Genomic DNA, 27,836 nt, shown 5'->3' with positions numbered 1-27,836 from the left:
ATCAAGCCCACAAACATACCAAACTACAGCATTTATACACACTGCAATAATCATCCAATCTGCTGGAGGATTGGATGGAAGTCTGTATAGTTAAAGACAGACTTTAGTCAGTCTGTAGCACACAAATCAGCTTACCTATAATGCTCTGAAGTTCCATTCACTACAGCATGATTAGACCATGCCTTGTGACTTCCACCATTGTACCATCTTCAGAAAAGCATACCAAAACAAACATCATAAGTGTACATAACGATTCCTTCACAACAACACTTAACAGTCAGTGTTATATTCTAAGTCACAGACCAATCTCATTCCTGTTTCACGTGTACTGGTTCTAAAAGATTATCAAACAATTTCATCAATTGTCTAAGTGGTAGGAAACCAGATGCATGTTTAAATAACAACTCTGGGATTAATGTATTATGTTGGAAAGGCAGTATCGACTTCAACCAGAAAGAATAACAATAATGCCATTGTGCAGTCCGCCATGACACTGCACCTGAGACAGGACTGCTGGGATACTATCCTCCTCTGGAAATCCCAACAGCATCCTGGTAATGGCCAGTGGCAAATACATACGTGCTGATTGCTTCTGCAAGTGGAACCTTGCACAAGTTAGAAGTGATTTAAGAATTAACCACTGTCTTGAGAGCTCTCCATTCCACCACCCTCTAGAACCAACCATCCTAACCCTCTAAACTCCACTGTCTTTTGTCCCCTTCCTCCATTTTATCTGTGGTGCCCGAGAAGTACGGTCTTTGATGGGAACAACTATGCTTCAACCTCTGACCTTTGAGGATGCTCCTGGTGGAAGAGCAAAGACAAATGATCAGATGGAAGTTGCACCTAGATACTCCTCCAGCATCAGAGTAAGGCTCCCAGCACCCTGGAATGAGGATCTTTAGGTTTGTTTCCAAAGAGTTGAAACAAAGTTTTGTAATAAAATGAGGAGGTTATAGGCTCCCATATTTGCCTAGGCATTTCATCCCTTGTGTGCACTTGAACAGGAAAGTAGATCCTGAATCTGGAATAGATTAAATGTCAGACATAACTGAAGAAATTCACAAAAGCAAAACACGAACATGCCGTAAATCAGAAATAAAATGGAAAATGCTGAAAAAAATTCAGCAGTTCAAATAGTATCTGTGCAGAAAAGGAGTAGACATTTCAGATCAGTGAGCTTTCAATGAAAGGACATTTGCCTAAAAGATAAACTCACTGGCATTGTAAATTCTCTTTGAACTGCTGGATATTTCTAGAAATTTGCTTTGCTGGCACAGTCATAATGTGGACTTGGGATTTCACCTTCATCACAAATAAATAGATTATTAAATCTAGTTGGACAGGTCAATAGATTGATGAAACGGCATTATGGGATCCTTTCAATTTTTATCGAAGGTAGAGAACAATGGGGTATGCCATGATTGGGGTGGCATTATAGCATAGTGGTTAGCACAACACTTTACAGTACTAAGGACCAGGTTCAGTTCCCACTGCTGCCCGTAAGGAGCTTGTATATTCTCCTCATGAGTTTCACCCAATTGTTCTGGTTTCCTACCACAGTACAAAGACAAACCAGTCGGTAGGCTAATTGGCCATGACTAGGCAAGGGTTATATCGGGGGATTGCTTGGTGGCATGGCTCAAAGGGCCAGAGGGGCCTATTCCATTCTGAATCTCAATAAATAGATAAAGCAAATCAATGAAAATTAAAAAATAAAATGCAAGCAGTATTGTGGAGAAGAGAATGAAGGATATTAAACCTGTAATGTCGACTGCTTCTCTTTCCACAGATGGTCTGGTGAGCTTTCAGTATTTTCTGCCTTTATTTCATATTTCCAGCATTTGCAATTTTTTTTGTGATTTTCCTTTTACCCATCAGTCAGTTAATCAATTTGATTGGTTGTCTCCAATCAGCACATACACAATGGCTGGTATTTCACATCACCATCCAGCAACATAAAAACGTTGACTAGTGGATGCAATAGAGAAAAACCTTGCCAAATTCTCTTCCCTTGACCATTCCGATGATTGATTTGAATGTTTTAAAGACAGAGTTTTAAACCAATACCATAGTGCAATGTTACTGTTTTGCGGACAACAGTTTTGTTACAATGCATTTACAACAGTGCACACATATAGCAGAGCTGTTTTGCAAATGTCTATTTACAGGGAAGCTGTTTTAATTACCTTCCTCATCCCAACCTACCATCAAATATCCAGTTTTATTTGCAATACAACTAACATGGGAAACTTATTGTGTTGCAAGTGTTCCAGAAATTAAATAATTGTGCTCTGTCACAGATGCATAACAGCAAACTGAATGTTTCTAACTAAGAAAGTCAAAATAAGCATTGGGTAAGAAAGACTTTTTTTTCAATTTACTACCTCCGTTAAGAAATCATCCAAATGTAAATTCAATAATAAAAATCACTGAATTATGGCACTACAGTTGGCAATGTGGTTGTGGTTATTACACAACCTCAACCTTTTCCCATCTAATCCAATGATTATGACATTGCACTAATTAGAAAGCTAATTCTGATGTACCTTTCTGGGTGATGGGCAGCACCACCATCAAACCAAATATTGGGTACTCTCCTGGGCTGCCTAATTCCCCTAACGATGAAGCAGAGAAATAAAAAAATAACAAGTACAGTTCAAGACATTAACACAGAAGTACAAAACTAAACACATAATCATAAGTTAAACACACAAACACAATAGATGATAAAATGAGATGTTCTGCATGCTTTAATTATGTATTTATACCATATGGGTTATTGACATGAAATGGATGTTTGTAGTTATAAACATATTACACTCTCAGGCATTGTGGCAAATAACACAAAATTTGTGCTCTTTTTAACAAAAGGAAATTCTTGAATTTGAGTTATGCTTCTATATTTTGTTTACAAACAAGGAAACCAGTGTCTACAGTGAGTTTTATCAAAGGGAAAATCCAATGGGAGTTAATTGCATGAAAAAAAATTGCTATTGAATGCCCAGAACAACAGCTCAGAAGAAAATACGGGAAAAATGCATGTCCATAAGAGTTTTACAGGCCCACCACAGGTTACTAACTACAGTCCCTACCTATGAATGAGTGTTCTGGAGATCAGAGGGACTAATTTGCTGGGATCTGTGGGGCTGCTGTCTACCATGAGTGCGTGGAAATGCCTGAGCTAAATACCCTAGTTTCACGCTGCATTGCCCTTGATTGGCCTACAATTTAATTCAAATATATTACCAGGCGGCTGCTTCTCTGATTTGAGAACTGCTCGGGGTATGAACAGATCAAAGGAGTGGAACTCTATCAGAAACAGGAGAGGCCCTGTATCAGAGTCATTTATGATGTGTCTTAAAATCTAATGTGTCAGATTGTGGATGTCACAGATCAAAACTTGTTTCAAGCTGCAGAACAAAGATTAATATAGGATTTTCAAAGTTGATCGTGGCAGAATGAAGTATTATTTTGTGCTTAATGGGTTTACATAGAAAAACAAACAAAGTGATCTTACCTGATTGCCTATGCAAAGAGAAAATAAAATCCTGTGTTTTAAAATTAATTATTTTAACTTATTTCAATCAGAATATTATTTATCAAATCTCTTAAATCCTTATTTCTGCCTTTTTTCTGTGAGATTGATAAACTGCCAGTGTTGCCATAGTATGCATGTAAGTCACTTCATCTGTTGATTAGACAATTCAACTCCAGTCATGCTAACAGGGACTCGGGCCTGGATCAGGCCAAGGGTGGGGTGAGAAGATAAAGAAACAGTTTCAGCATTTCAGAAGATAGGCTAACTCTCACCTGGCAGATACAAAAAGCCACTTGAGTGGCTAATTTGAACTCTAGCTGTGCAACAATAGTGGAATACAGTATCCATCTCCTGACCTAAACAGTCAGGCAATAGTATTTTGTTTTGCCATTGCCCAATATTTTGAGATTAAAATATATTGAGAATTAATAGTTAATTTTGAAATTATTTCTTAGTTGCTACCTGTTACCTTATTTATACTTATTATGTCATACTCTCTACTTAAATTATGGTAAATATTTTATTAATTTGATATTCTTCTGATAAACAGGGACTTTAAATAGTGGCAGTAAGATTAGAATTTTTAAAATTGGCCCTTAAGAATTAGAACTGTCTTGTTCTAATTAGAACTGCACATGTCTTGTATATCATTAGGTTCCAAAAAAAGTCAGATGCAAAGCCATTCAGAAAAATATGCAATATGTTCTACAATTACACGGTCCTATTGAGAAACAAAATACATTCTAAACTAAACATACTTATATTGAAAAGAAAATTCCTGAAGAAATTTTAAATGGAAATCAAATTCACTATCGTCAGGTAGTTCTGCTGGTGTTATGTATTACGTTAAGAAATGCACATACCCAACTGAATTGCAGAGTTAATACCATGTGGGTGAGAGTTAATGGGAATCTTTCCTAGGAAGCTCAAAACGTCACCATTTTTAACCATATAACCATATAACAATCACAGCACGGAAACAGGCCATTCCGGCCCTCCTAGTCCGTGCCGAACTCTTAATCTCACCTAGTCCCACCTACCCGCACTCAGCCCATAACCCTCCACTCCTTTCCTATCCATATACCTATCCAATTTTACCTTAAATGACACAACTGAACTGGCCTCTACTACTTCTACAGGAAGCTCATTCCACACAGCTATCACTCTCTGAGTAAAGAAATACCCCCTCGTGTTTCCCTTAAACTTTTGCCCCCTAACTCTAAAATCATGTCCTCTCGTTTGAATCTCCCCTACTCTCAATGGAAACAGCCTATTCACGTCAACTCTATCTATCCCTCTCAACATTTTAAATACCTCGATCAAATCCCCCCTCAACCTTCTACGCTCCAAAGAATAGAGACCTAACTTTTGAAGTACAAAATTTCAAAACTACCTCAAGGTCTCCTTATGTGCCATAGCATTCAATGCCATTCTAATAAATATTCAAATAAATACACTGCAGTTCCCATAAAACATGCAAGTAGTATATTCAAATCAAATATTTAAATTAAGACCCATTGTAAACTGCAAACTTACTTTGCCTTTTAAGAATTACACAATTCTCTGTAAGCAATTGTGAGCTACTGTGTAAATATAAATGAACTGCCATCATATACTGTGTATGATTGATCAATTAGTGTTGGCAGCTTCTATAAAAATGAGCTCAGTTACAGCAACAAAGCTGATGACAGATTAACTCTATCATCTATCTGAAGCCATAGGCCTTGGAAAAATGCATCAGACAATGAATGAATTTTATACATTAGTCTGATGATGTAGGCTATCATTTGAAAACCTCCAAGAAGGCCACAACCTTGTCACAGTTTGGAGGCTTGCGACCCAGAGAGCCATGCTGGCTGCAGTCAGGGCTTATGCTTTGGCTCTTGGTCGGGTCATCTATGCCAAACCAGTTAAAGGGTAGAGGACGGACCAAGAGTGGACCATCGGTCCTTCAGGTTTAAGGGTTCAGCTCAGGGCTAACAACCTTGATCAGGAAAACAAAATTGTTCTGGAAACAGCAATGAAGATTCCTCTATGTGGCCAAGGACAGACAGAGATGGAGGACCTTCATTGCTACCCTAAATGCCAGTGGCATAACGGACAATTAATAATAAAATGATTTGAAAAACAAAACACTTATTATTCAAGATTGAGGGGTGTAATCACAGATAGGTTACAATGAAAATCATACACAAATAATTATCAATGCTAAAATACTGGAACCACTCACTCCTACCATTATAGCTTTTACTAAATTCAAAATGTAGGTCTAGTTTCATTTATTCAAAAACCAGTGTGCGACTGGACCCAATGTAAAAAAAATACCAACTAAGGGGGACAGCTTTCTTCTTAAAAAAGGACATTAATGAGCTAGGAAAGATGTAATTAAGGTTGAAAGGATGGAGGGAAAATTTACAAGAATGTTGCTGGGACTGGAGGGCCTGAGTTATAAGGAAAGATTGAATACCTTAGGACTTTATTCCTAAGAACGTAGAAGACTGAGGAGAGATTTGATAGAGGCATACAAAATTATGAGGGATATAGATAGGGTAAATGCAAGCAGGATTTTTCTATTGAAGTTGTGTGGGACAACAATTAGAGATCATGGGTTAAGAGTTAAAAGTGAACATGAGGGGAAACTTCTTCACTCAGAGGATGGTGAGAGTGTGGAACGAGCTGCCAGTGCAAGTGGTGCATGAATGCTTGATTTCAACATTTAAGAGAAGTTTGTATAGGTACGTAGATGGTAGGGGTATGGAAGGCTATTGTCCCAGTGCAGGTCAATAGGAGTAGACAGTTTAAATGATTTGGCATGGACTAGATGGGCTGAAGGGCCTGTTTCTGTGATGTACCTTTCCATGATTCTCTGTCCCTAATCCATTTACTTCATTGTCTTTTTAATTTACCTTACAGATATTCTCATATTTCTGTAAAAGATTAATTCTAAATTCTAATTGCTACAGCAAGGTTCATATTACCAGTGCACCTTTTTGCAATACTAGTAGCATAAATAATTGCTACTCTGTAATATGCAGAACCAATACACAAATATGTATGCTGGCTAATACTTGCAAATCATCTAGGTTAGTAGTTCTTATAAAATCTGATCAATGGTCAAATGAGTACCTCTCAACACCATTGTAAGCACCCTCAGAGCAGATACTGTTGATCTTTTGGGAACGAAGTAACCTTATAGCATCTTCCCGATAGAGGGGATAAACTATATGGTTCATGCTGCTAAAAATAAAAACAAAATTAATATAATTGTAATGAACAGTACAAAAGGGAGAACCTGATGAATAAAACTTGTAAATGAGGTATTTTGACTGTACAAAGCATAGAGTACAATGTATGCAATAACTCAAGACGCATTGGCTTCCTTTATATACACATCTTTCGAATTACGGCATATCTTACATTCTATGTTCTGCCACTACTGTAGTATTAGCTCTATACCATGCCACACCTCCAAAGAAAGAAGCCCCGATCATGATTAGCAGAGGATATGACTCCTTTGTTTTACATCTGTGGAAGTATAATGTGGATAGTGGAAATGGCCAACAGAGTGCAAGGTCACCTGTCCAATATGGTTGAATAGCTTCTTAACAGGTGAGCATCAATCCATTGTTAGAATAATGAGTCCAAGTTTCCAATGATCATACTATAAAACTGGGAACATCATAAATATGCAATGAATCATATAGTTTTCTGATTCAAATTCCAAGCCATCATGGCTTCCTGGTGCAGAATCAGCTTTTTAACTTTTTACCTATTAACCCCAGATTTCTGTATATAAAGGAAGCAACAGCATCTTGAGTTATGGCATATCTTGCATTCTATGCTTTGCATTATAATCTTGCAAGTGTTTAATGCCCTTGTCTTAATTAGTTTATACCTTTAGGTGATATCAAAATTATTTGGAAAAAGGGGAGGAAAGGTATTATCGGGAAAGATATAGAAGTAATTTGTGTAATTGTTGCTCAACTGATTGGTTCTCAGCACACCGCCAACAACACAGCAAGCATCCAAATTCAGGGATTTACATTTGCAATGACTAGTAGCAGCTCACCTTTTATTCACCCATTTGCTTCTTGTAAACTTCAACCTAAAGGCAGTTGGACATACTGATATTGGATATACTGAATGTGTTTACATGGACAAAACATATTTTAAGAATGAATATGTGCATCACAATAAATAAACAAATGATTACCAGAGTACTATTACTATCCAGGAACTAATGAATAACTGGGAAGAATTACTGGGAGAATAGCACTAATCTAAGAAAGATTACAAGTAACTTAAAAGTAAAAGTGCAATTTTGTTAATTGCAATATTAAAATGGAAATATTTGGCCTCATTATCCATCCAAAAAGTATTTGCTACAAACTATATGATTTAATTCCTTTTTGTCATGTGGTTCAGTCAATGTGAATTGATAGCCATAAGAGTGCTGATGACCACGATATGATTATGGATGTTCTTCAAGAAATAAGGATGCATTATTTATGGAAAACTGTGTTCCTGATTGTTTCCAGCTACTTGCCAAGGCAACTTAAATAGCATTTCTTAAACCCATATTGTCTATCATCCAAAAGGGAAGTGGTCACCGGAATATCAATAGTTTTTGAATAATATACAATACAATCTTGAAAATAACCTTTGATTCTTTTATTCACCCTATATCTAAATCCTGGAATTTTCTTTCGCAACTGCATTTGTAAGCAATCTTAACTAAAGAATTGCCAAGGTTCAGGAAGATTCCCTACACAATCTGCTCAATGTGGCCTTTACAAATGATGCTGGTCTTACCAATAATGCCCACATCCCATCAATAAAGGTCAAAACCTTAGGATTTACACTCATGTTTGAACTACACTCTTGTTCCCTCCAGTTCTCTGCAGCAATGTGAACAAATAACTTCTCATAATGTTCACACAGCAGTGAAACAAAATAATTTTTTTCTTGATTTATTGAATTACCATCTATTTTCCTTATTTCCTTAGAACTTTGCAAGTCATGGTACAATCCCAAAACTAAGGCTACATCCACACTAGACCGGATAATTTTGAAAACACCGGTTTCACGTAAAAACAATAGGCGTCCACACTATGTGTTTTTGAAAATATCTCTGTCCACATTGAAACGGAGATTTCGGCGAATCTCCTCTTACTGCGCATGTGCAGGACACATCTACCGAAAACAAGTGACACGTTTGGTGTCGAATCTTGCCGTGTTCAGTTACAGACTAGAAAAACTTAAAGGATAGACAGCTGTTGGCTCTCGCGCAGGAGGACTTAAAAGTAAAAAAAACAAATACTGAAGCGTATGGAGGCAACCGACAGGGAGTTCACGGGCAGTATGACCCGGCTGACGACGAACATTGAAAAACTGACTAACTCTGTTGCATTAATAAAGCACCTTGTTAAATGTATAAAACATGTCTGCATCAGTATTATCTTGTATTTCCATACAATGTTACATTAGGCTGTTACACATCTATTGTCAGAGAAGTACTTGCATAAATAGGTAAACCACCTTCATACAAGCAAGGATAGAAAACAGGGCAAAGTGAGTATACTTATTTATTCAGTAAGTTATGGATCAAAGTATTTGGTGAGTACATTCCTAACTCTTCTGGCTTCAGTCTCGTTGCCGTCTGTTCTGAAATTGTTAGGTTGCATTCAAGAAAACAATTAAATAGCACGCTGCCATCTGACAGCGTTTTCAGATTTCTCTGGTTACCCCATCCACACTGATCTGCCAAATTGGCGTTTTCAAAAATACACACTTTGGAGAGCGTTTCTGAAAAGCTCCGGTTTCGGGGGACGAAAATGCCATTTTAGTGTGGACGGAGGGTCAAAACGAAGAGAAAAAGCTTCGGTTATGGATTTATCCGACGTAGTGTGGATGTAGCCTAACTGACAGCACAATCTGCATTGCTGACAATGTAATTTGCAATTTAACTGTTAACTTAATAAGGGATAATGTGCAGTTAATTGCAAGGTATTTAATGGAGAGCACAGTTTGGAAAGGTACGTAGTATTTTATGAACTTAGCGTGTTTGTCTTCTGAGGTTATGCAGGTTATTTTCAATTCCTCTCTGTTTGAGAGAAGGAAGTGAGGAGCATGCCCTCAAAAGACAGTTTATAATTTGTATAGGTAAAAATGTCTAATTGAATGTGAAAAATGGTGTGAAAGGGGAAATAATATGTATGAATGACTCCATTCATATTTTCATCTTGGTAGTCAACAGTGCATAGAAGACAACAGTGACTTCTATGCGCAACTTCAAAGCACAATGCAGTCATTGAACAGACTGAAGTACTGTAATCGTCTTGTCACCCAACAGGATAAAATGCAGGTGCACAGATTATATCTAATTGTATGAAATATTGGAAATTCTTACTTATAATGGGTGTAGAGAATTACACAATGGAAAAACTTCAAAAGTTTATTCAGAAATATTAATTCTTTTCTTAGATTTGCTTCTGAATAACTGAATCCAGACCTCTAAAACCAAGTTTTGTTTCAGCTGTCAAAGGATGAACATCAGGACATTTTTGTTGCATTACATTCAATTCCTCCCTATTATTACATAATTGTTTCATAAATAAATAACAGAGGCTGCTTCTAGCAATAACAGCTGCATTTATCTGCATTATAAGCCAGATAAAAACATTTTGCCATCAACAAAACCAAGACTATTGCAGAAGTAATCGATCAGAAGAAAATAAAGATGACAATCTTTGTAAGGTTGTTGAACATATTACAGCAGTGCTCTGTATTAAGCAGATGATTCCAAAGATCTACTTTGCGATATTTTATAATGGTTGAAGAAAGGCAGCTTTAATTAGCTGCCATCCCTGTTTCTGCCTACCATCACTTATCCGTGCTGAATGCAGAGGACTGTGATGAGACACTGAGAAGCCTTAATGGTGAGTTGGCCTCAGGTAGGGAAGTTCCAGAACATCTCAACAGCCTTTGTCAGGAGACAAGATGTAGGCGAGGGATCTAATGTGTCTTAGCTGACAAGCTTTATAACAGTTCTTTTTAATGTCTCTGATATTCAGGTGCATTCAATAACCATTTAAATTGCTGTAAATAATTAAGACAATGAACACTTTAAAAAAATTCAAATACTTTAAAACTCAGCAAAGTAATTTTTAAAAGAATAAACTAAGCAATAAATACCTTACCTGTTTATCCTTCTCCATTGAAATGAGCAAGGATACTAATCCCATGCTAGATCTGATTAATATTCGTCAGGTCAGTGTCCAAAATCAGGCTTGGTCTCCTGACTACACATGGTTCATATCATCTGTCTTTCCTGCAATTGTTAAACACCAGCAGTTCCCTTTGGAACTATTGATCATAGCAGCAGGTTTAGGATTGTTAGGCCCATTAACAACACCAGATGGCTGCATCGGAGGTGGGGGGCATGGAATTATGTTATCCATCTGATGTTCCAGTGCCATGCTAATGAACTTTAAATTACCAAAGGCAGCATCTTTCATATAATCTAAAATTGAGCCATGTACTCCAATTCAGATAGAAGCAAGACTGTGGAAAATAGAGAGATTTTTCCACACTTACATTTCTCTCCTCGCCCAGGGCCTTTAGGAACAGATTACTCAGCCAATAATATAATTTACTAATACCACGCACATGGTTTGCATTGTGACACAGCTACAACAGTTAACGGCTTCAAAGTTCCAGCAATCTGGCTTCTAACCTGACCTACAGTGCCATTTGTGTGGAGTTTTACACATTTGCCCTGTGACTGTGCAAGTTTCCTTTCACATTCACACATCGGTAGGTTACCTGATCATAGTAGATAGGTGTGTGTGTGTGTGTGTGTGTGTGTGTGTGTGTGTGTGTGTGTGTGTGTGTGTGTGTGTGTGTGTGTGTGTGTGTGTGTGTGTGTGTGTGTGTGTGTGTGTGTGTGTGTGTGTGTGTGTGAATCTAGGAATAAAATAGGTCAAGGTGTGATTAGACAAACCAGCCCTGGATATGTACTGCATGAGAGAAGGAGGGAGAACCAAGTTCCTGGCAGGAAGACTTGCTAGTGCTGCTCAGAAGGGTTTTAACTAGATTGGCAGAAATGTTAGTCCCTCAGCAAAAAACGTGGTAGTTGAGAAGCTGAGGGCAAATCTTGTAATCATCGAGAACAAATTTAGTAGACAGGACGGCCAGAAGCCATGTTTAAACCTTCTTTATCAATGCATGAGGTAAGGCAGATGAACTCAAGGCATGGATTGGTTCAGGGGAATAGATATTGTAATCATAAAAGAAACATAGTTGAGAGAAGAGTGAGAGTGCTAGCACAGTTTCCCAGGCTGTTGATGATATAGGCACAAAAGAAGTATGGGAAGAGGAGGTGGTATTGCCTCTTTGTTGAGGGGGAGTGTTTGCCTCTTTGATGAGGGAGGGCATTACAGCAGCACAGAGAGAGGATTTTCTTAAGGGAGTCAAGAATATCAGGGTAATATTAGTGGGAGAATTTAACTTTCCTAATATTTGTGCAAAGTGCAGGGATGAGGTGAAATGTGTTAAATATATCCAAAAGCTTCCTTAATCAATATATAGAAGGTCCTACTAGAGAAGGTACAGCCGTGAACCTCTTCTTAGGGCCAGAGCTAAGGCGACTGATCAGTCAGGGAGCACTTTGCAACCTGTCATCATATTCTATTAGTTTTAAGGTAGTTATGGAGAATAGCTGGACTGGCTGTCTATTTAAGCAGCAGGCCTATTTTAGAGGCAATAGCGAGGAACTTGCAGAGGTTAATTGGGTGAGAGCAGATGCAGGCAAAGGGATGTCTAGCAAGTGGGAGGCTTTAAAAAGTGTAATTATCAAGAGTTTAGAGAGCTACCAGAGGAAAAGTTTGAGGGAGTTACAATGAACCTCATTGAAAAGACAATTGGACTGGTATATGGATAGGAAGGGTTTATAGACTGTGGGACAAATGCAGGCCAATAGGATAGATTAGTGGGTGGCATGGATGAATCAGACTATTGCGCCATTTCCATGTTGAATTATGCTGTGCCTCTATTAGTAAGTACTTTGTTGTTGATGGGACATGTGTGTTCCAGAGTAAAGCTTGCAGTGGAGGGAAGGAAATGTGTAGGGGACAGAAAGCAAAAATACAATGGGTACAGATCAAAAATCCTGAACGAGTGACAACAGGAATTAGAACACTAATTAAAAACAGGGCCATGTCTGTTGGTGATGGTGCCTCAGCCTTATCAATGGACATAATGATAATGGTGTAAAAGATATGGTTGCTGAATCTGTTAATAACACAAAGGAATGATAAGAAAGTTCTCTGAAATATCAAGGGAGGCTAGAAAAAAAACAATTTGAGAAGGAAAAGATCAGATCAATGGAATAGAATATGGGTAAAAATATGAAATTATCCACAAGATCATACCAAAAGGAGCATATGATCAAAATGGTAAGAGACTGCAGAGGTGTGAGATGTAGAGGGATCTTGCTGTCCTAGTCACTAGGGCCTAGTGCATAATTACAAAAGGCTAATAGGTGGGATCATCATGCCATTAAGGAGACTAAAAGTAAGTATTGTATATTGCTAGCATAACTAAATATATAGTGTAGAGATACATTTTAGTTCTTTTGGGCATTGGAGGGACCACATCTGGAATATACTACTGTATTGGTCAAGAGTGAATTTGATTAGAACATGTCAACATCGTAGATTCTGGATAGAATCCTTCCTCCTGTGGGAAATCTACAATTAGATTTCTATTTAAAAACAAAAGAATATGCATTTAAAAGTGGGATATGTAGATTTTTTCTCTCTCTCTGGGGGCCCTGAACCTTTGGATATTTATTCTCATTCAAGCCATTTTTAACGCAGAGAAGAACAGACTCTTGCTAAAGATGGGGGATTACCATAGCCAGATTGAAGATATAGAGTTGAAGACACACAGAATTTTGCCATGATGGTGGAATGAGGTCAAATAATTAAGACCTACTCCTAGTGTGTATATTTATACATGTTTTCCCCTCTTTATTAAGATGAATTGAAACAATCTTATTCAGTAAGGTACGATCAAACAATCCTGTATTCAGTTTAAATGTCAGCACTTCAACCTAGTCTCTATCATTATTCTGACTTTGGGAACTATTAAGCACAATGAAGTATACCCAGGAAGGATCAAACAAGGCTGTGCGTTGTGTGAAATGACAGAAGGAGAAGAAGAATTTTATACCATGCAAGAAAATAAAGTCCAATAGAACACATACACAATGCTGGAGGAACTCAACAAGACCAGCAGCATCTATAGAGGGAAATTGACAGTGGATGTTTCAAGCTATCAAAAAATCCAGTTATGCCTATTATTGCCATTGGCTCTGATCAAAGCCGATGACATTAATCTATTAAACAGCTTTAATTTTCACACTTTCACTTCATGCACAATGACACACTGTCCAGTACTGACAAAATTATAAATTTGAATCTGCTAGTTCGATTTGACCATCAGTAAAGTCTGCTCCAACTGAGATTCCACGGTAATGAATTGGAATATAGTCTCTCGGATCTGAGTCCCCATTGATTTCAATGGGGATTGCAGGTCTATGACTAGCAGGCATATAGAATGGTAAGCTACTAATTTTTAAAATTGTTTACCCAAATTTAAAGTTGCCTTATAATGATGTTTTTAAATACTTTATAAAATATTCAGTTCAATTTTATAAGTTTTTGAATACCTGTGAGTGTTAGATATCTTTAAAGACTGTTGAAATATTTTCATGACTTCACAGCTTCTGTCCCTTGCTTCATGGATTGTCAAAAACAGTCAGGTGCACCTCCAGTGTGACCAACACATTCCCCACCCCAAAGTGTTTGCCACTGGAGGACAATCAGAGTCCAGACCAAAAAGTTGAACTCCAGAAGGATTGGGGAATAGATTCTCTACATCAGGGTCATATTATTGCTGATTCAGGAAAGCCATGTGATGATTCCAGTCTGATCCAAGCTTGGTATATATGTTAACTTAGTTTGTTAATCTATTATTAGACTTAATTGTTATTATTTTACTACCCTAACCATTTTCACTCTTTTGTATACCAGCACAATATGAAAGTAGAACTAACAGAAAGAAATAGGCATAAACAACAGGTTAGTAATCATGTTTGCATAAATTGACTTTTTGTACAACTTCAGCTCTTGTGAAAAGTTGAATTGCAGTGAGCAAAGCTAGCTTAAGAAAAAGAGATAATTTCTTCTGTCACAACACCCCGAATGCTCTATCTCATGGTTCTCTTTGCCACAATAGAGATGAATTTAACCATAATTTGAATAAACGCTCCAGCAACCTGTGATTTTGTTTTATGTTTTTGGACAAAACTTTTTTCCTTTATTACTGAAGCAAATTCATCCACCTCTGAAAATAAAACATTCCTAATTTAACACCATTGCTTGGCCTATGCCTTTTCCTTCTTTTCAGCATTTGATCAATGTGTTACTTACAATGTTGATGGTTTCTCAAAATTATCTACATTGATTCTTAAATAATTATCTACAATTAAAACAAAAGCTTGCAGAAAATTCAACTGAAACCTCAATCACACACTTGACAGAACTATAATGGACTCATGTACTTCAAAATTAACGAAAATGTAAAAAATTGAAAAACTAATCTTAATTAGAGATGAACAACATGACTGGATGCTCTAGTGCTCCAAAATATAAACTTTGGATGCCATGAATATCAAAGTACTGTAGTTGATTTAACCAGATCCAATGGTCTGTTCCTCATTAGAAATAATATGGACATCTCCTTATGTGCTAATGTTACCATTCTAAATTTCCTCAAGTCATCCACAATTGTTAACCGTACTTTGAAAGAGATGTAACTGGTTCTCCAATTAAAACTTTCATAACTAATCCATTATTAAGTGCTAGCTAACCATATTTCTGATCAAACACTTTGATTAGTGTTCTTTATGGATCAACACCAGGTTATTGAGAGATGCAAGAGAAGAGGCTGCTGGGGCCTTGACCAACATCTTCATATCCTCTCTAGCTACAGATGAAGTCCCAGAGGACTGGCAAGTAGTTAATGTTGTTCCATTACTCAAGAAGGCAACCAGGGATAAACCTGGAAACTATAGACTGGTGTGTTTCACATCTGTGGTAGGAAATTACTGGACAGAATTCTTAGGGATAAGGTTTATCAGCATTTGGAAAACCATAGCTTAATTAGGGAGGATCAGCATGGCTTTGTGTGGGGCAAGTATTGTTTTATTAAGTTGATTGGGTATTCTGATGAAGGGACGAGGGTGATTGATGAGGGGAGATGTGGTCCACATGGATTTCAAGGTCCATCATAAGAGACTGATCCAGATGACTAAGATGCATGGGATCCATGGTGAATTGGCTGTTCGGATTCAGAACTGGTAGTGATCAAAGGGACTTATTCTAGATGGAGGTGTGTGATTAATGCTGTTCCACAGGGATCTCTACTGGAACCTCTGCTGCTTGTGATGTATGTAAATGATCTGGATGAAAATGTAGATGAATGGTTTTGCTAATGATATGAAGATGGGTGGTTTTGTGGATAGTGTAGAAGACTGGCAAAGAATATAGCAGGATATAGATCAGTTGCAGATATGGGCTGGAAAATGGCAGATAGAGTTTAACTTGGCCAAATGTGAAGTGTTGCACATTGGTAGGTCAAATGTAGAGATAGTACACTATTAAGGGCAAAACCCTTAACAATGTTGATGAGCAGAGGGTTTTTCAAGTCTCTGTTCTTAACTCCCTAAAAGTAGGTACACAGGTTGTTAGAGTGGTTAAGAAGACATATGGAATGCTTGCCTTTATTAATCAAGACATTGAGTTCAAAAGTCAGCAAGTTATGTTGCAGCTTTATAAAACTCTAGATAGTTAGGCAGCTTCTAGACTATTGCATACAGTTGTGGAGTCATCTCATCATAAGAAGAACGTTGAGGTTTTGGAGAAGGTGCAGAAGAGGGTTACCAGGATGCTACCTGGTTTAGCGGGCATGTACTATAACCAGCAGTTGAACAAACTCGGGTTGTTTTTCTGGAGCGGTGGAGGCTCAGGGGAGTTCTGATAGACACTTTTACGATAGATGGAATAGACAGACGTAATCTTTTCCCTAGGGTTGAAATGTCTAATACCAGAGGGAATGCATTGAAGTGAGAGGAGCTAATTTCAAAGGAGATGTAAGGGGCAAGTTTTCTCACACAGAGAGTGGTAGGTGTCTGAAATGCACTGCTTGGGGTGGTGGTAGAGGTAGAAACAATAGAAACATTTAGATAGGCAGGTGAGTGTGAGGAAAATGGAAGAATAATGACATTGTGTAGGCAGAAGAGATTAGTTTAGAGTGCCATTGGACTGTTAATTTATTTGGTTTGGCACAACATTGTGGGCTGAAGGGCCTGTTCCTGGACTGTACCTTTCTATGTTGTACAATAACCATTGGGTTGTCTAACAAATACCCAGAGTACCAAGCCTGGAGCAGCGTGCAGGCAATTACGTTTGGTAGCCTCTTTCACCTGATAGCCACGTTTCAAACCTGGAAGATCCATTGATAAAGACTCAAGATTTAAGCCTAAAGTTTGACTTTACCTAGGTGCTCATCCTGTCATAATGTTCATATATATAGGCATGCATAGTCACACTCACTATAAACACACTGACACACCCATGTTACAGTATACCTGAAATCCTTGTGATGATGCTCGATGACATGACTGTGTCTGGACCGAGGTAAGGTAAGATACTGGCTGCAGCATGGGGGAAATGGAAAAGAGAAATGTATGGCAATTGAAGAAAGCGAACAAAGGTCAGCAGCAGCAGTGAGCAGGAAAGGAGAGAAAATGGAGAGAAAGGTGATGAACAGTGTGTGAAAAGTCTGTAGAGTATAATCTAAATCAAAAGAGGAGCTTAAATGTAGCAAAGTAAATTTCTAATGAAGACATCCTACCATCTTAGTAAAAGCAACTTTTAAAATATAATAGAAATATTGTACAACAATGCATTTGATTCCATCACAATCTATAATAACATCCCTGTTTTATGAAGTTCTTTTGAATACAAGATTAAATATGAGCAATTTCAAAGCCCCCAGAGAGCAGCCTCGAATAGCAACTTACTTGATCCACAGCAAGAGACATACAAGTTAGGGCCAGTGTCTCTAAGAGTCTCAGTGTACCTACCGCTCTCGCAAACAAGACCTTGGATCGGAAAGAAACTTGTTATCACCTCACTATTTATGTTGGGCTTCTGAGAATGGGTTTATTTGATAGCACCTCCATTTGTTGTATTTCTTAATACTTGATCCTCAGCAGGTCCAGAATCACATTCGTAAAACCAAGTCTTGCCACAGTGCAATTCAGTCAAGTTAGACTTTCAATGCATCATATCATGTGGCATTATTAGGGTGTTACTGAACAGGATGCTTAATGGAAGCTGACATAGGTCTACCTATTGAAAAAAATCCTCAGCAAGAGAAAAAATAGCTATGTTTTGTGGCAGGTGGAAAGGGAATGTGTCAAAACAAAACTTAAAACTTAAACTTAAAATATTAAACTTAAAAGAATAAAAACAAGACCAAGGCCCAGATATCTGCAAGCAAGTAAAGCAAGTAGCATTAAAATTTCTTCATTCCAGTGATTACCATACTTGCCATCAGACAATATGTTTACCAACATCAAATAGTCTACTTGATGAAGTAATTACCAGCTAACAATACTTCTCTTTAAGATTGATGACATTGTGTGCTTCCCCCACCCCACCACTGCCCCCCTTGGTATTCAAGAGAAAATAAAATTTGAAAGTTGGAAGTAAAGGTCTTAATTAAGAATTGTCCTTGATATAATGTAAAACATTTCTGTTCTGACATAAAGACATGAATGATAAGGAGACCAAACACCCAACTGACTGCAGAGTTATACAGATTTTAAAATATTTCAGGGTTAAAAGATAACAAGAATTACAAGATAAAAATAAACATTGGCAGATTAAGAATTAAAGTATATATTATGAATAAATAGCAATTTTAGAATCAAGTGATAAAATCATTTAATATTCATCACTGTGAGAATCTCAAATGCTGAAGAAATTTTCTGGATCAGAAGGCTGTTTACCAACTTTTTCAAGACATGTGACTTCATTTTAAACATCCATTAGCAATGCATTTTCATAATTGTCTATCCTAAGAGCCATGTTATTTACAAAATGAGCAGTGATGTGATAACTTTGCTTTCTTTTAAATTCTTGTTATCAAATCTCAACACAAGATTAATTGTGAAGATAATATACAGAACCAACAACATACATGTAAAGCTCTAAAATCACAAGATTAGGGAATACTTGAGAGACTGAAGTATAAACATTAGTCATCCACATTCGATCGTAACTAATAACAGTCCAATCACACAATGAACTAATTAAGTATATCACAGACTTCTCTGCAAACAAAAAAAAATACAACTAATAATATCTAATTACCTCTCTGGAGAAAAGTGGTCATCCATTATCCTGTGTCTGTCCATTCTGCTGATGGTATTGTATTGTTGAGAAGAGCGGCTGCTTCGAGGACCCAATTCTGAGCTTCTGTAAAACACAAACCAACTACAGTAGCAGATTTCTAAAAAGCTAAGATACCATGGCCCATAATCAGCTTAGGAGGGTTAGGATTTATTCTTTGTTTGAAATTCATTCAGAATTTAATCACTAAATGCAATTGTTTACAGGGTGCTGGTAGAGAATTTCTGGCTTATAGATTTTACCCTATGTACGTTGGGTATATAAAATGCTCAACCACAGTAGGATTGTATATTGAGCAATATATACATTGCATGAAATATTTATGTTTGTCCCAGGCCTCCTTTGGAGTGACTTAAGTGGGGAACAACATAACTAGGGAGTCTGAGGCTACAGATGTTTCCAGCTAGATGGCTTTTCATGTATTTCTTAGAAATCACACCCATTACCTCTCTCCCTCCAACTGTTTATCATTCTTTTCCTAGCATCCATCTAACATGCTGTTTATCCTGCATTTATTTGGTTCTGTCCTTGGCTGTCACATACTAACCTTGCTCATTCTTGCCTTGCTTGACCATTTCCAAACTGACAACCCCTCAACTAACCCCTTGACCTCTGTCACTCCAGCCTGGTGATTTTCTGAATCCAATACTGCCAAAACATTGCTGATTTTATTTTTGACAAAAGACGCAGTGGTAGAATACTTAAGCTATGCACACAAAATGCTGGTGGAACTCATGAGGTGAATAAACTGAAAAAGCAGTGGCCTCACCACAGATTAGTGGATAAATTTCCAGCTTTAATTCAGGCAGTAACAATTATGTTTGTCTTCAGTATTCTATATGCAAACCACAGAAGGTCCTCTAACTTGGACCATACAAGTGGGAAAGGAAAGAAGCTTAAGTATGCCTTTGAAATCTTGTGGTAATTGTTCGAGCAATCTAATACACACATTCTTTGTATGGGCATATACTGTGTTTGTAGCTTAAATCATCTGGGATAAACATCAACATCCTAAACAGTCCATTCGGGTAAAGTGACTTCACTTGTGAGTCTGTTGGTTCTTACTTCATCCCCCCTCTGCCACCCACACAGCTTCCCGCTCACCTGGTCTCACCTATCACCTGTCAGTTTGTACTCTTTCCCCTCACCCCACCTCCATACGTGGGCTTCTTCCCCCCTTCCTTTCCAGACCTGATAAAGGATCTTTGCCTGATGCATCAACTGTTTATTCCATAGATATATAACTCCATAGATGCTGCCTGACCTGCTGACTTCCTCCAGCAGTTTGTGTGTATTGCTCATGGTTTGTTAATGAAGGCTTATCCCTGCTGAGAAGTACAATTCTGCTGCAGATTACCTTTTCTACTTTGGGCATTGATAGATCATATTCTGAGCTCAAATAGTCTATGATAGAAAACTCCCTTCTAAGTGGCTGGCAAAATCAGAATTCATTTCAAGTAAAATGTTTTGTATTTTATTATCTTAATCTCACCCTTTCACATCTGCACCAAGATAGCAACAGATGTCTTTACACCCATGCTTCACCCTACCTTTGAGAGGGTGGAACACTGGGGGACCGAGAACGGGTCCTGCCCATATTGTCCCCTCGATGTGGTGAGCCTGATGGTGAACAATGGTTTGATGACATTACTTGCTCTGGAACTGATAATGTTGAACTCTGAATTTCTCTCCCATTGTGCCGATAATCTACAATGAAAAATATTAAGATAAAAGCAACTTAGAATATGTACATTTTCTAAAACATAGAAAAATACCAATGTACAGAAGTTTGTTTTATATTCTGCCTCATTTTATTTTCTACTGATGTCTCTTTGATTTGCCATTGTCTATTCTGTGGGGCCACCCAGGACAAATACATACCTTAAGCTTTCTTTCCAAAATTCTTGATATTTTCTAGTTGTATAAGGAGAATTTTAACCTTAAATCCACATTGAATTTCTGTTTCCTAACTAGAAATCTAGTAACAAAAACCATTCCACTGCACTTGTATTCCTCAATCTAAATAAAATGAAAGCCATTACATTAGAAATGCAAAATGTGAATGTCCTTAGAGATTGTGAAATAAGATCCACCAGATACAGAATTTCACTCCTGCCAGCTTCCTTCCACCAACTATGTTTGATCACAAACCACACAAAACTGATAATCATCAAAATGTTCTGGAGACACAGTGTAGGCCATTAGCCTTCTGCTTGAATTCTAATTTATTTGCAGTTCTGCATGAGCCAACTTTTAATAGGCTTTGATGCTATTGTGCTTCGAAAACATTAGTATTTGGAAAGTCAATTATAAGTTTTTTGTCTACTAAATGCCTGGTTGGCTCTAGATATAAGTTAAAAAAAAAATCAGTGAAACTAATTAAAATCTACACTTCATGGCCAGTTTATTAGGTACACACATACATTCTCATTAATCCAATACCTAATCAGCCAATATGTATGCAGACATGGTCAAGAAATTCATTTGTTGTTCAGACCAAACATCAGAATAGGGAAGGAATGTGATCTAAATGACTTTGAATAATTGTTGGTGCCAGACGGGGTGATTTGAGTATCTCAGAAATTGCTGATCTCCAGAGATTTTCACACAGAACAGTCTCTGGAGTTTACAGGAAATGATGCAAAAAAACCCCCCCAAAAAAAGCCCTCCAATGAGTGGCAATTCTGTGTGTGAAAATGCCTTGTTAATGAGAGAGGTCAGAGGAGAATGGCCACACTGGTTCAAGATGACTGGAAGGCAACAGTAACTCAAATAACCACACATTACAACAGTGGTGTGAAGAAGAGCATCTCTGAATACACAACCTTTTCGAACCTTTAAGTGGATAGACTATAGCAGCAGATGACCACGAACTCAATGGCCACTGTACTTCTGAGTGTACACTGAATGTAAAGTAGCCACTTAGTGTACTTTTGATTGAAAATGCCAATGTGATGATGTGGGAGAAACACAAAAGAAAGAGGTGTGTATTGAACTATTTTAGCTTCATACCTAAAGAAACAACCCCAATTCCATCATCGCAATCATAGTCGGAAACTTCGCTGTCACTGATGCGTTGTGATCCTAAGAATTAAAAAGAAGTTACATTTTGCAAAGAACAGATGGGATTCATATCAAGTATTTTTTCTCTCACTGTTCACAAAAGAAATAAAACATAATGTATTGAAAACAGGAATTTAATTATAGGACTAAATTATAAATGAATTTGATACATGTTATAAACTAAAATTAAAATAAAACACAATAACCCTGTTCTTATTTTCTATGCAGAGCACTTGTAACTAAATATACATAAAAATCATTCCTGTCCTGGTTATAAAAATGTCTTGCAGTTCCTTGTTTGTCTCAAATTGTGAAATGGTCAAGTGTTTATGGCTTCAGAAAGCATGTAACTATTCACCTTCAATATAGACGAATTTCATTCCAAATTAACAACTTAATAAATCCTGTTTACATTCTGATTCTAGAAAACTAGTATTATAGAAATAATATCTAAATATGATCTCTGCCCACATAAAGTGAACTTAGATTTCATTTCTGCCTGTAAATTTCCTTTGGTCTAATACACTTCTAGCAGAGCTTTCATCACATCAAGCTCCCAGAATCTAAAGTAACCACAATACAGCACAATCCAGAAGAGCTCTCAGTTATCCATGCTTTCCTATGGACTTTTTTTTAGAATCTTCCCATATTGTTAATTATTCCAGCTTAACATCAACTAGAGAGAAGAAGTGCTAATATCTGTGAGAATACTTGCATTATTGAAAAGTCCTAACACATTCAGCAAAATCAGCTAAGAGACACAGGACAATTTGTGTGAATTAGTATGACTCTCAAGCCTCTCTGTTACAGTTTTGCCAAGCGAAGTCGATATACATGTCTATTTTACATGCATTGGATAACAATAACCAGAAGCTATTTTGTGCATCAGGACCACATTGCTATTAAGGGCTTTACAGGACTCAGATCACATCATTGGAATAACTTGATATCTTCCCACCCCATGCAGAATGTAAAATACTCTTAATCAATCCTACATTTTCTGAGCTGGATAAATGACTAACCCACATATAAATATCTTAAGTACTAATGTTGTGCTTATGAGATATTTAATTGCATAGGGGATGAAGAACTAGCATCGCTTATGAACTAAGCTGGAACTGAAGATTCCTGGGCTATTTTGTTGACTTTGTGGTTTTGCTCGTTTTTTTGTCATATGCACAATTTGTTTTTTTTTGCATGTTGGTGGATTGATGTTTTTCTTTGAACGGGTTCCAAGGCTTTCTTTCGTTTCATAACGTTCTGGGGGAAGATGAATCTCAGGGCTGTATACTACATACATACAGTACTTTGATAGTAAATGTGTTTTGAATCTTGAATCTTTGAACCTTTGAACAAACCTGTATACATACGGATCATAAGACCACTTTATTAGATGCACCTGTACATCTGCTCAATAATACAAATATCTAATCAGTCAAACTTATGGCAGCATCTCAATGCATAAAAGCATGCAGAGATGGTCAAGAGGTTCAGAACAAACATCAGAATGGGGAATAAGTATGTTCCAAGTGACTTTGACCGTGGAATGATTGTCGGTGCCAGATAGGGTGGTTTAAGTATCTCAGAAATTGCTGTTCTCCTGAGATTTTCACGCACAACAGTTTCCAGAGTTAACAGAGAATGGAGCCTTGAGTAGCAGTTTTGTGGGTGAAAATCCTTGTTAATGAGAGAGATCAGAGGAGAATGGCCAGACTGGTTCAAGCTGACAGGAAGGTAATGGTAACTCAACCACGCATTACAACAGTGGTGCTCAGAAGAACATCTCTGAATACAAAACACATTGAATGTTGAAGCAGATGAGCTGCAGCAGCAGAGTTTCACACTCCTGTGTCTAGTAAAGTGGGCACCGAATGAAAACTCTCTTTTCGTACATGGCATCAGCTTTATGACGGAGTTAATTGTAAAGTTCCATTATAACGGTAAGAGCCCCATTGAGAAAAATATTCCATTTTTCTGCTAGTTCCACACAAAAACAGTAGTCGCTATTGCTGCTAATTGGTAGTCTGCTAGGGCAGATTGGTTACAGTGTGAAGATTATAAGAATTCTGAATTTTGGTAGGAAAACATTTATGTATAATTTCCATGAGAGGATTAAACAGTTGGACAGTAGATCCCAATTTTAACTTCTACTTTTTAGATAGCATGCTGCAAGGTAGTGAGGACTGACATAGAAATGAAAATTTTGCCTTCTTGAAAAGTACCAATGTTAACCTACCCTTTCATCTACAACACACTGGGTCCTTTTCAAATACAAGATCAGTTCAATAGGGACAAAGGCCAAAATATTCAGGTTGTCTGGCTGCCTCGTCCACCCAAATTGTGCTCTCTTTGTACCCATTTTAACCTTGCCCTTGTGAGTGAATATAAATTTCCTTGACCCCAGATTCAGGCGACAAAGCATAACAAGGCCTTAAAAGCAGGGTGAGCCTCAGGTGGCACAACTTTGAACCCTGAACCTAGAATACTTTGAGAGCCTATGACAGAAGGTAAGGCTCGGGTCTAGCTCATATCTAAGCTTTTTGTTGCAAGTGTTCTTCATGGTGCAAGATTGTTTAATGTCATTTCTAGCACACAAGTGTAAATGAGAATGAAATCATTGTTAGATAAAGAAAACAATATTAAGTATAAATACACAAGTCAGTTTATATGCAGAGTAATTATATGTCCATTTAGAGATACTAGGCACAGGAGTATCAGTGCACTAGATGACTGACAGAAAATAATAAATTAGTGGTGGTAGGGGGTGTGAAGGGATGAGTTAGTGGGTGGTAATGTTGATCAGCCTTACTGCTTGGGAAGAGTAACTGTTTTTGACTCCAGTGGTCCAGGTTTGGACGCTTCATAGCCTCCTCCCTGATGGGAGTGGGACAGAAACTCTATGAGCCGGATGGGTGGGGTTCTTCATGATGTTATTGGTCTTTTTCCAGCACCTTTCTGTATACGTATATAGGACTCATAGCTCCAATCTGCTAATTAAATTTGCTGATGATACTACATTGATTGGCTGTATCTCAAATAATAGTGAGGCAGCCTACAGAGAAGAAGTCATCACCCTGACACAGCAGTGTCAAGAAAACAACCTCCCCTCAATGTCGCAAAAACAAAGGAGCTGGCTGTGGACTACGGGAGGAATGGAGTCAGGCTAACCCCTATAGACATCAATGGACATGGGGCTGAGAGGGTGAACAGCTTTAAGTTCCTCGGCATATACATCACCAAGGATTTCATGTGGCCTGTGTGGAGAAGAAAGCAAAACAGCACCTCTTTCATAAAAACATAAGAACATAAGAGATAGGAGCAGGAGTAGGCCAATCGGCCCTTCAAGCCTGCTCCGCCATTCAACAAGATCATGGCTGATCCAATCTTAACTCTAGTTTTCACTGAATCCCACAAGGCAACAGTGCCAACCAACAGGGCACCATGCCACCCATTTTATTTTATTATTCATCCCGCCCAAACCCATGTGATCACCCAGGGGAAAAAAACCGAGTTGCCAATTGAGGAGAAGAAATCTGGAAAATTCCTCTCTGACCCATCCAGGCTATCGAAAACTGGTCCAGGAGATCACATGGCTGATCTAAACCTAGCCTCATGTCCACTTACCTGCTCGCTCACCATATCCCCTAATGCCATTTTTATCCAGGAAAATGTCTATCTCCGTTTTGAATTTATTGAGTGTAGTAGCTTCCACAGCTCTCTGGGGCAGTAAATTCCACAGCCCCACTACCCTCTGAGTGAAGAAATTTCTCCGCATCTCAGTCCTGGAACAGCATCCCCTTATTTTAAGATTATGCCCCCTAGTCCTAGTTTCACCCATCATTGGGAACATTCTCCCCGCATCCACCCGATCAAGCCCCTTCACAATCTTATATGTTTCAATAAGATCGCCTCTCATTCTTCGGAACTCCAATGAGTAGAGTCCCAATCTACTCAACCTCTCATCATACATTAACTCACCCATCCCCGGAATTAACCTAGTGAACCTTCTCTGCACTGCCTCGAGAGCCAGTATGTCCTTTCTTAAATATGGACATCAGAACTGCACGCAGTACTCCAGGTGTGGTCTCACCAATACCCGGTACAATTGTAGTAGATAGATAGATAGATACTTTATTCATCCCCATGGGGAAATTCAACACTTTTTCCAATGTCCCATACACTTATTGTAGCAAAACTAATTACATACAATACTTAACTCAGTAAAAATATGATATGCATCTAAAATCACCCTCTCAAAAAGCATTAATAATAGCTTATAAAAAGTTCTTAAGTAGTTTATTAAATACATTGAGTGCTAACCCCGGCACTTTAACATATCTTACTCCTGGCGGTTGAATTGTAAAGCCTAATGGCATTGGGGAGTATTGATCTCTTCATCCTGTCTGAGGAGCATTGCATCGATAGCAACCTGTCGCTGAAACTGCTTCTCTGTCTCTGGATGGTGCTATGTAGAGGATGTTCAGGGTTTTCCATAATTGACCGTAGCCTACTCAGCGCCCTTCGCTCTGCTACCGATGTTATACGCTCTAGTACTTTGCCCACGACAGAGCCCGCCTTCCTTACCAGCTTATTAAGACGTGAGGCGTCCCTCTTCTTAATGCTGCCTCCCCAACACGCCACCACAAAGAAGAGGGTGCTCTCCACAACTGACCTATAGAACATCTTCAGCATCTCACTACAAACATTGAATGACGCCAACCTTCTAAGGAAGTACAGTCGACTCTGTGCCTTCCTGCACAAGGCATCTGTGTTGGCAGTCCAGTCTAGCTTCTCGTCTAACTGTACTCCCAGATACTTGTAGGTCTTAACCTGCTCCACACATTCTCCATTAATGATCACTGGCTCCATATAAGGCCTAGATCTCCTAAAGTCCACCACCATCTCCTTGGTCTTGGTGATATTGAGACGCAGGTAGTTTGAGTTGCACCATATCACAAAGTCCTGTATCAGTTTCCTATACTCTTCCTCCTGTCCATTCCTGACACACCCCACTATGGCCGTGTCATCAGCGAACTTCTACACATGGCAGGACTCCGAGTTATATTGGAAGTCTGATGTGTACAGGGTGAACAGGACCGGAGAGAGCACGGTCCCCTGCAGCGCTCCTGTGCTGCTGACCACCGTGTCAGACCTACAGTCTCCCAACCGCACATACTCCCTGTTCTTATACTCCATCCCCCTAGCAATAAAAGCCAGCATTCCATTGGCCTTCTTGACCACCTGCTGCACTTGCATACTAACTTTTTGTGTTTCCTGCACCAGGACCCCCAGATCCCTTTGCACAGAAGCACTTTCCAGTTTCTCTCCATTTAGATAATAACTTCACCTCAGACGGTTGAAGAACTTTGGCTTGAGTCCCCAAATCCCAAGGACTTTCTACAGGGGCACAATTGAGAGCATCCTGACCGGCTGCATCACTGCTTGGTATGGGAATTGTACTTCTCTCAATCGCAGGACTCTGCAGAGAGTGGTGCAGACAGCCCAGCACATCTGTACATGTGAATATCCCACTATTCAGGACATTTACAGAGACAGGTGCATAAAAAGGGCCCGAAGGATCACTGGGGACCTGAGTCACCCCAACCACGAACTGTTCCAGCTGCTACCATCTGGAAACGGTACCGCAGCATAAAAGCCAGGACCAATCGGCTCCGGGACAGCTTCTT

At 38.4% G+C, this 27,836-nt stretch overlaps 1 protein-coding gene across 3 annotated transcripts in view; it reads right to left on the bottom strand.

Moving 5' to 3' along the window:
* The window catches only part of rims2a (regulating synaptic membrane exocytosis 2a), a 1,051,530-nt gene that overhangs the window by 333,033 nt on the left and 690,661 nt on the right, over nt 1-27,836 (bottom strand). For 2 of the 3 annotated variants that reach the window (XM_073052040.1, XM_073052005.1), the window contains exons 14-17: nt 22,099-22,170; nt 20,637-20,793; nt 19,048-19,152; nt 17,256-17,321 (exon numbers count right to left, since the gene is read on the bottom strand). In XM_073052040.1, the coding sequence (XP_072908141.1) occupies nt 17,256-17,321; nt 19,048-19,152; nt 20,637-20,793; nt 22,099-22,170 (400 nt within the window). The remainder of the gene's footprint in view (nt 1-17,255; nt 17,322-19,047; nt 19,153-20,636; nt 20,794-22,098; nt 22,171-27,836) is intronic. The other variant, XM_073052014.1, reaches the window with a different exon arrangement.

Source organism: Hemitrygon akajei, chromosome 1 (assembly GCF_048418815.1).
Source record: "Hemitrygon akajei chromosome 1, sHemAka1.3, whole genome shotgun sequence".
Lineage (NCBI taxonomy): Eukaryota > Metazoa > Chordata > Chondrichthyes > Myliobatiformes > Dasyatidae > Hemitrygon > Hemitrygon akajei.
The sequence above is the reverse complement of the archived record's forward strand: the minus strand, read 5'-3'. Positions and strand labels throughout refer to the sequence as shown.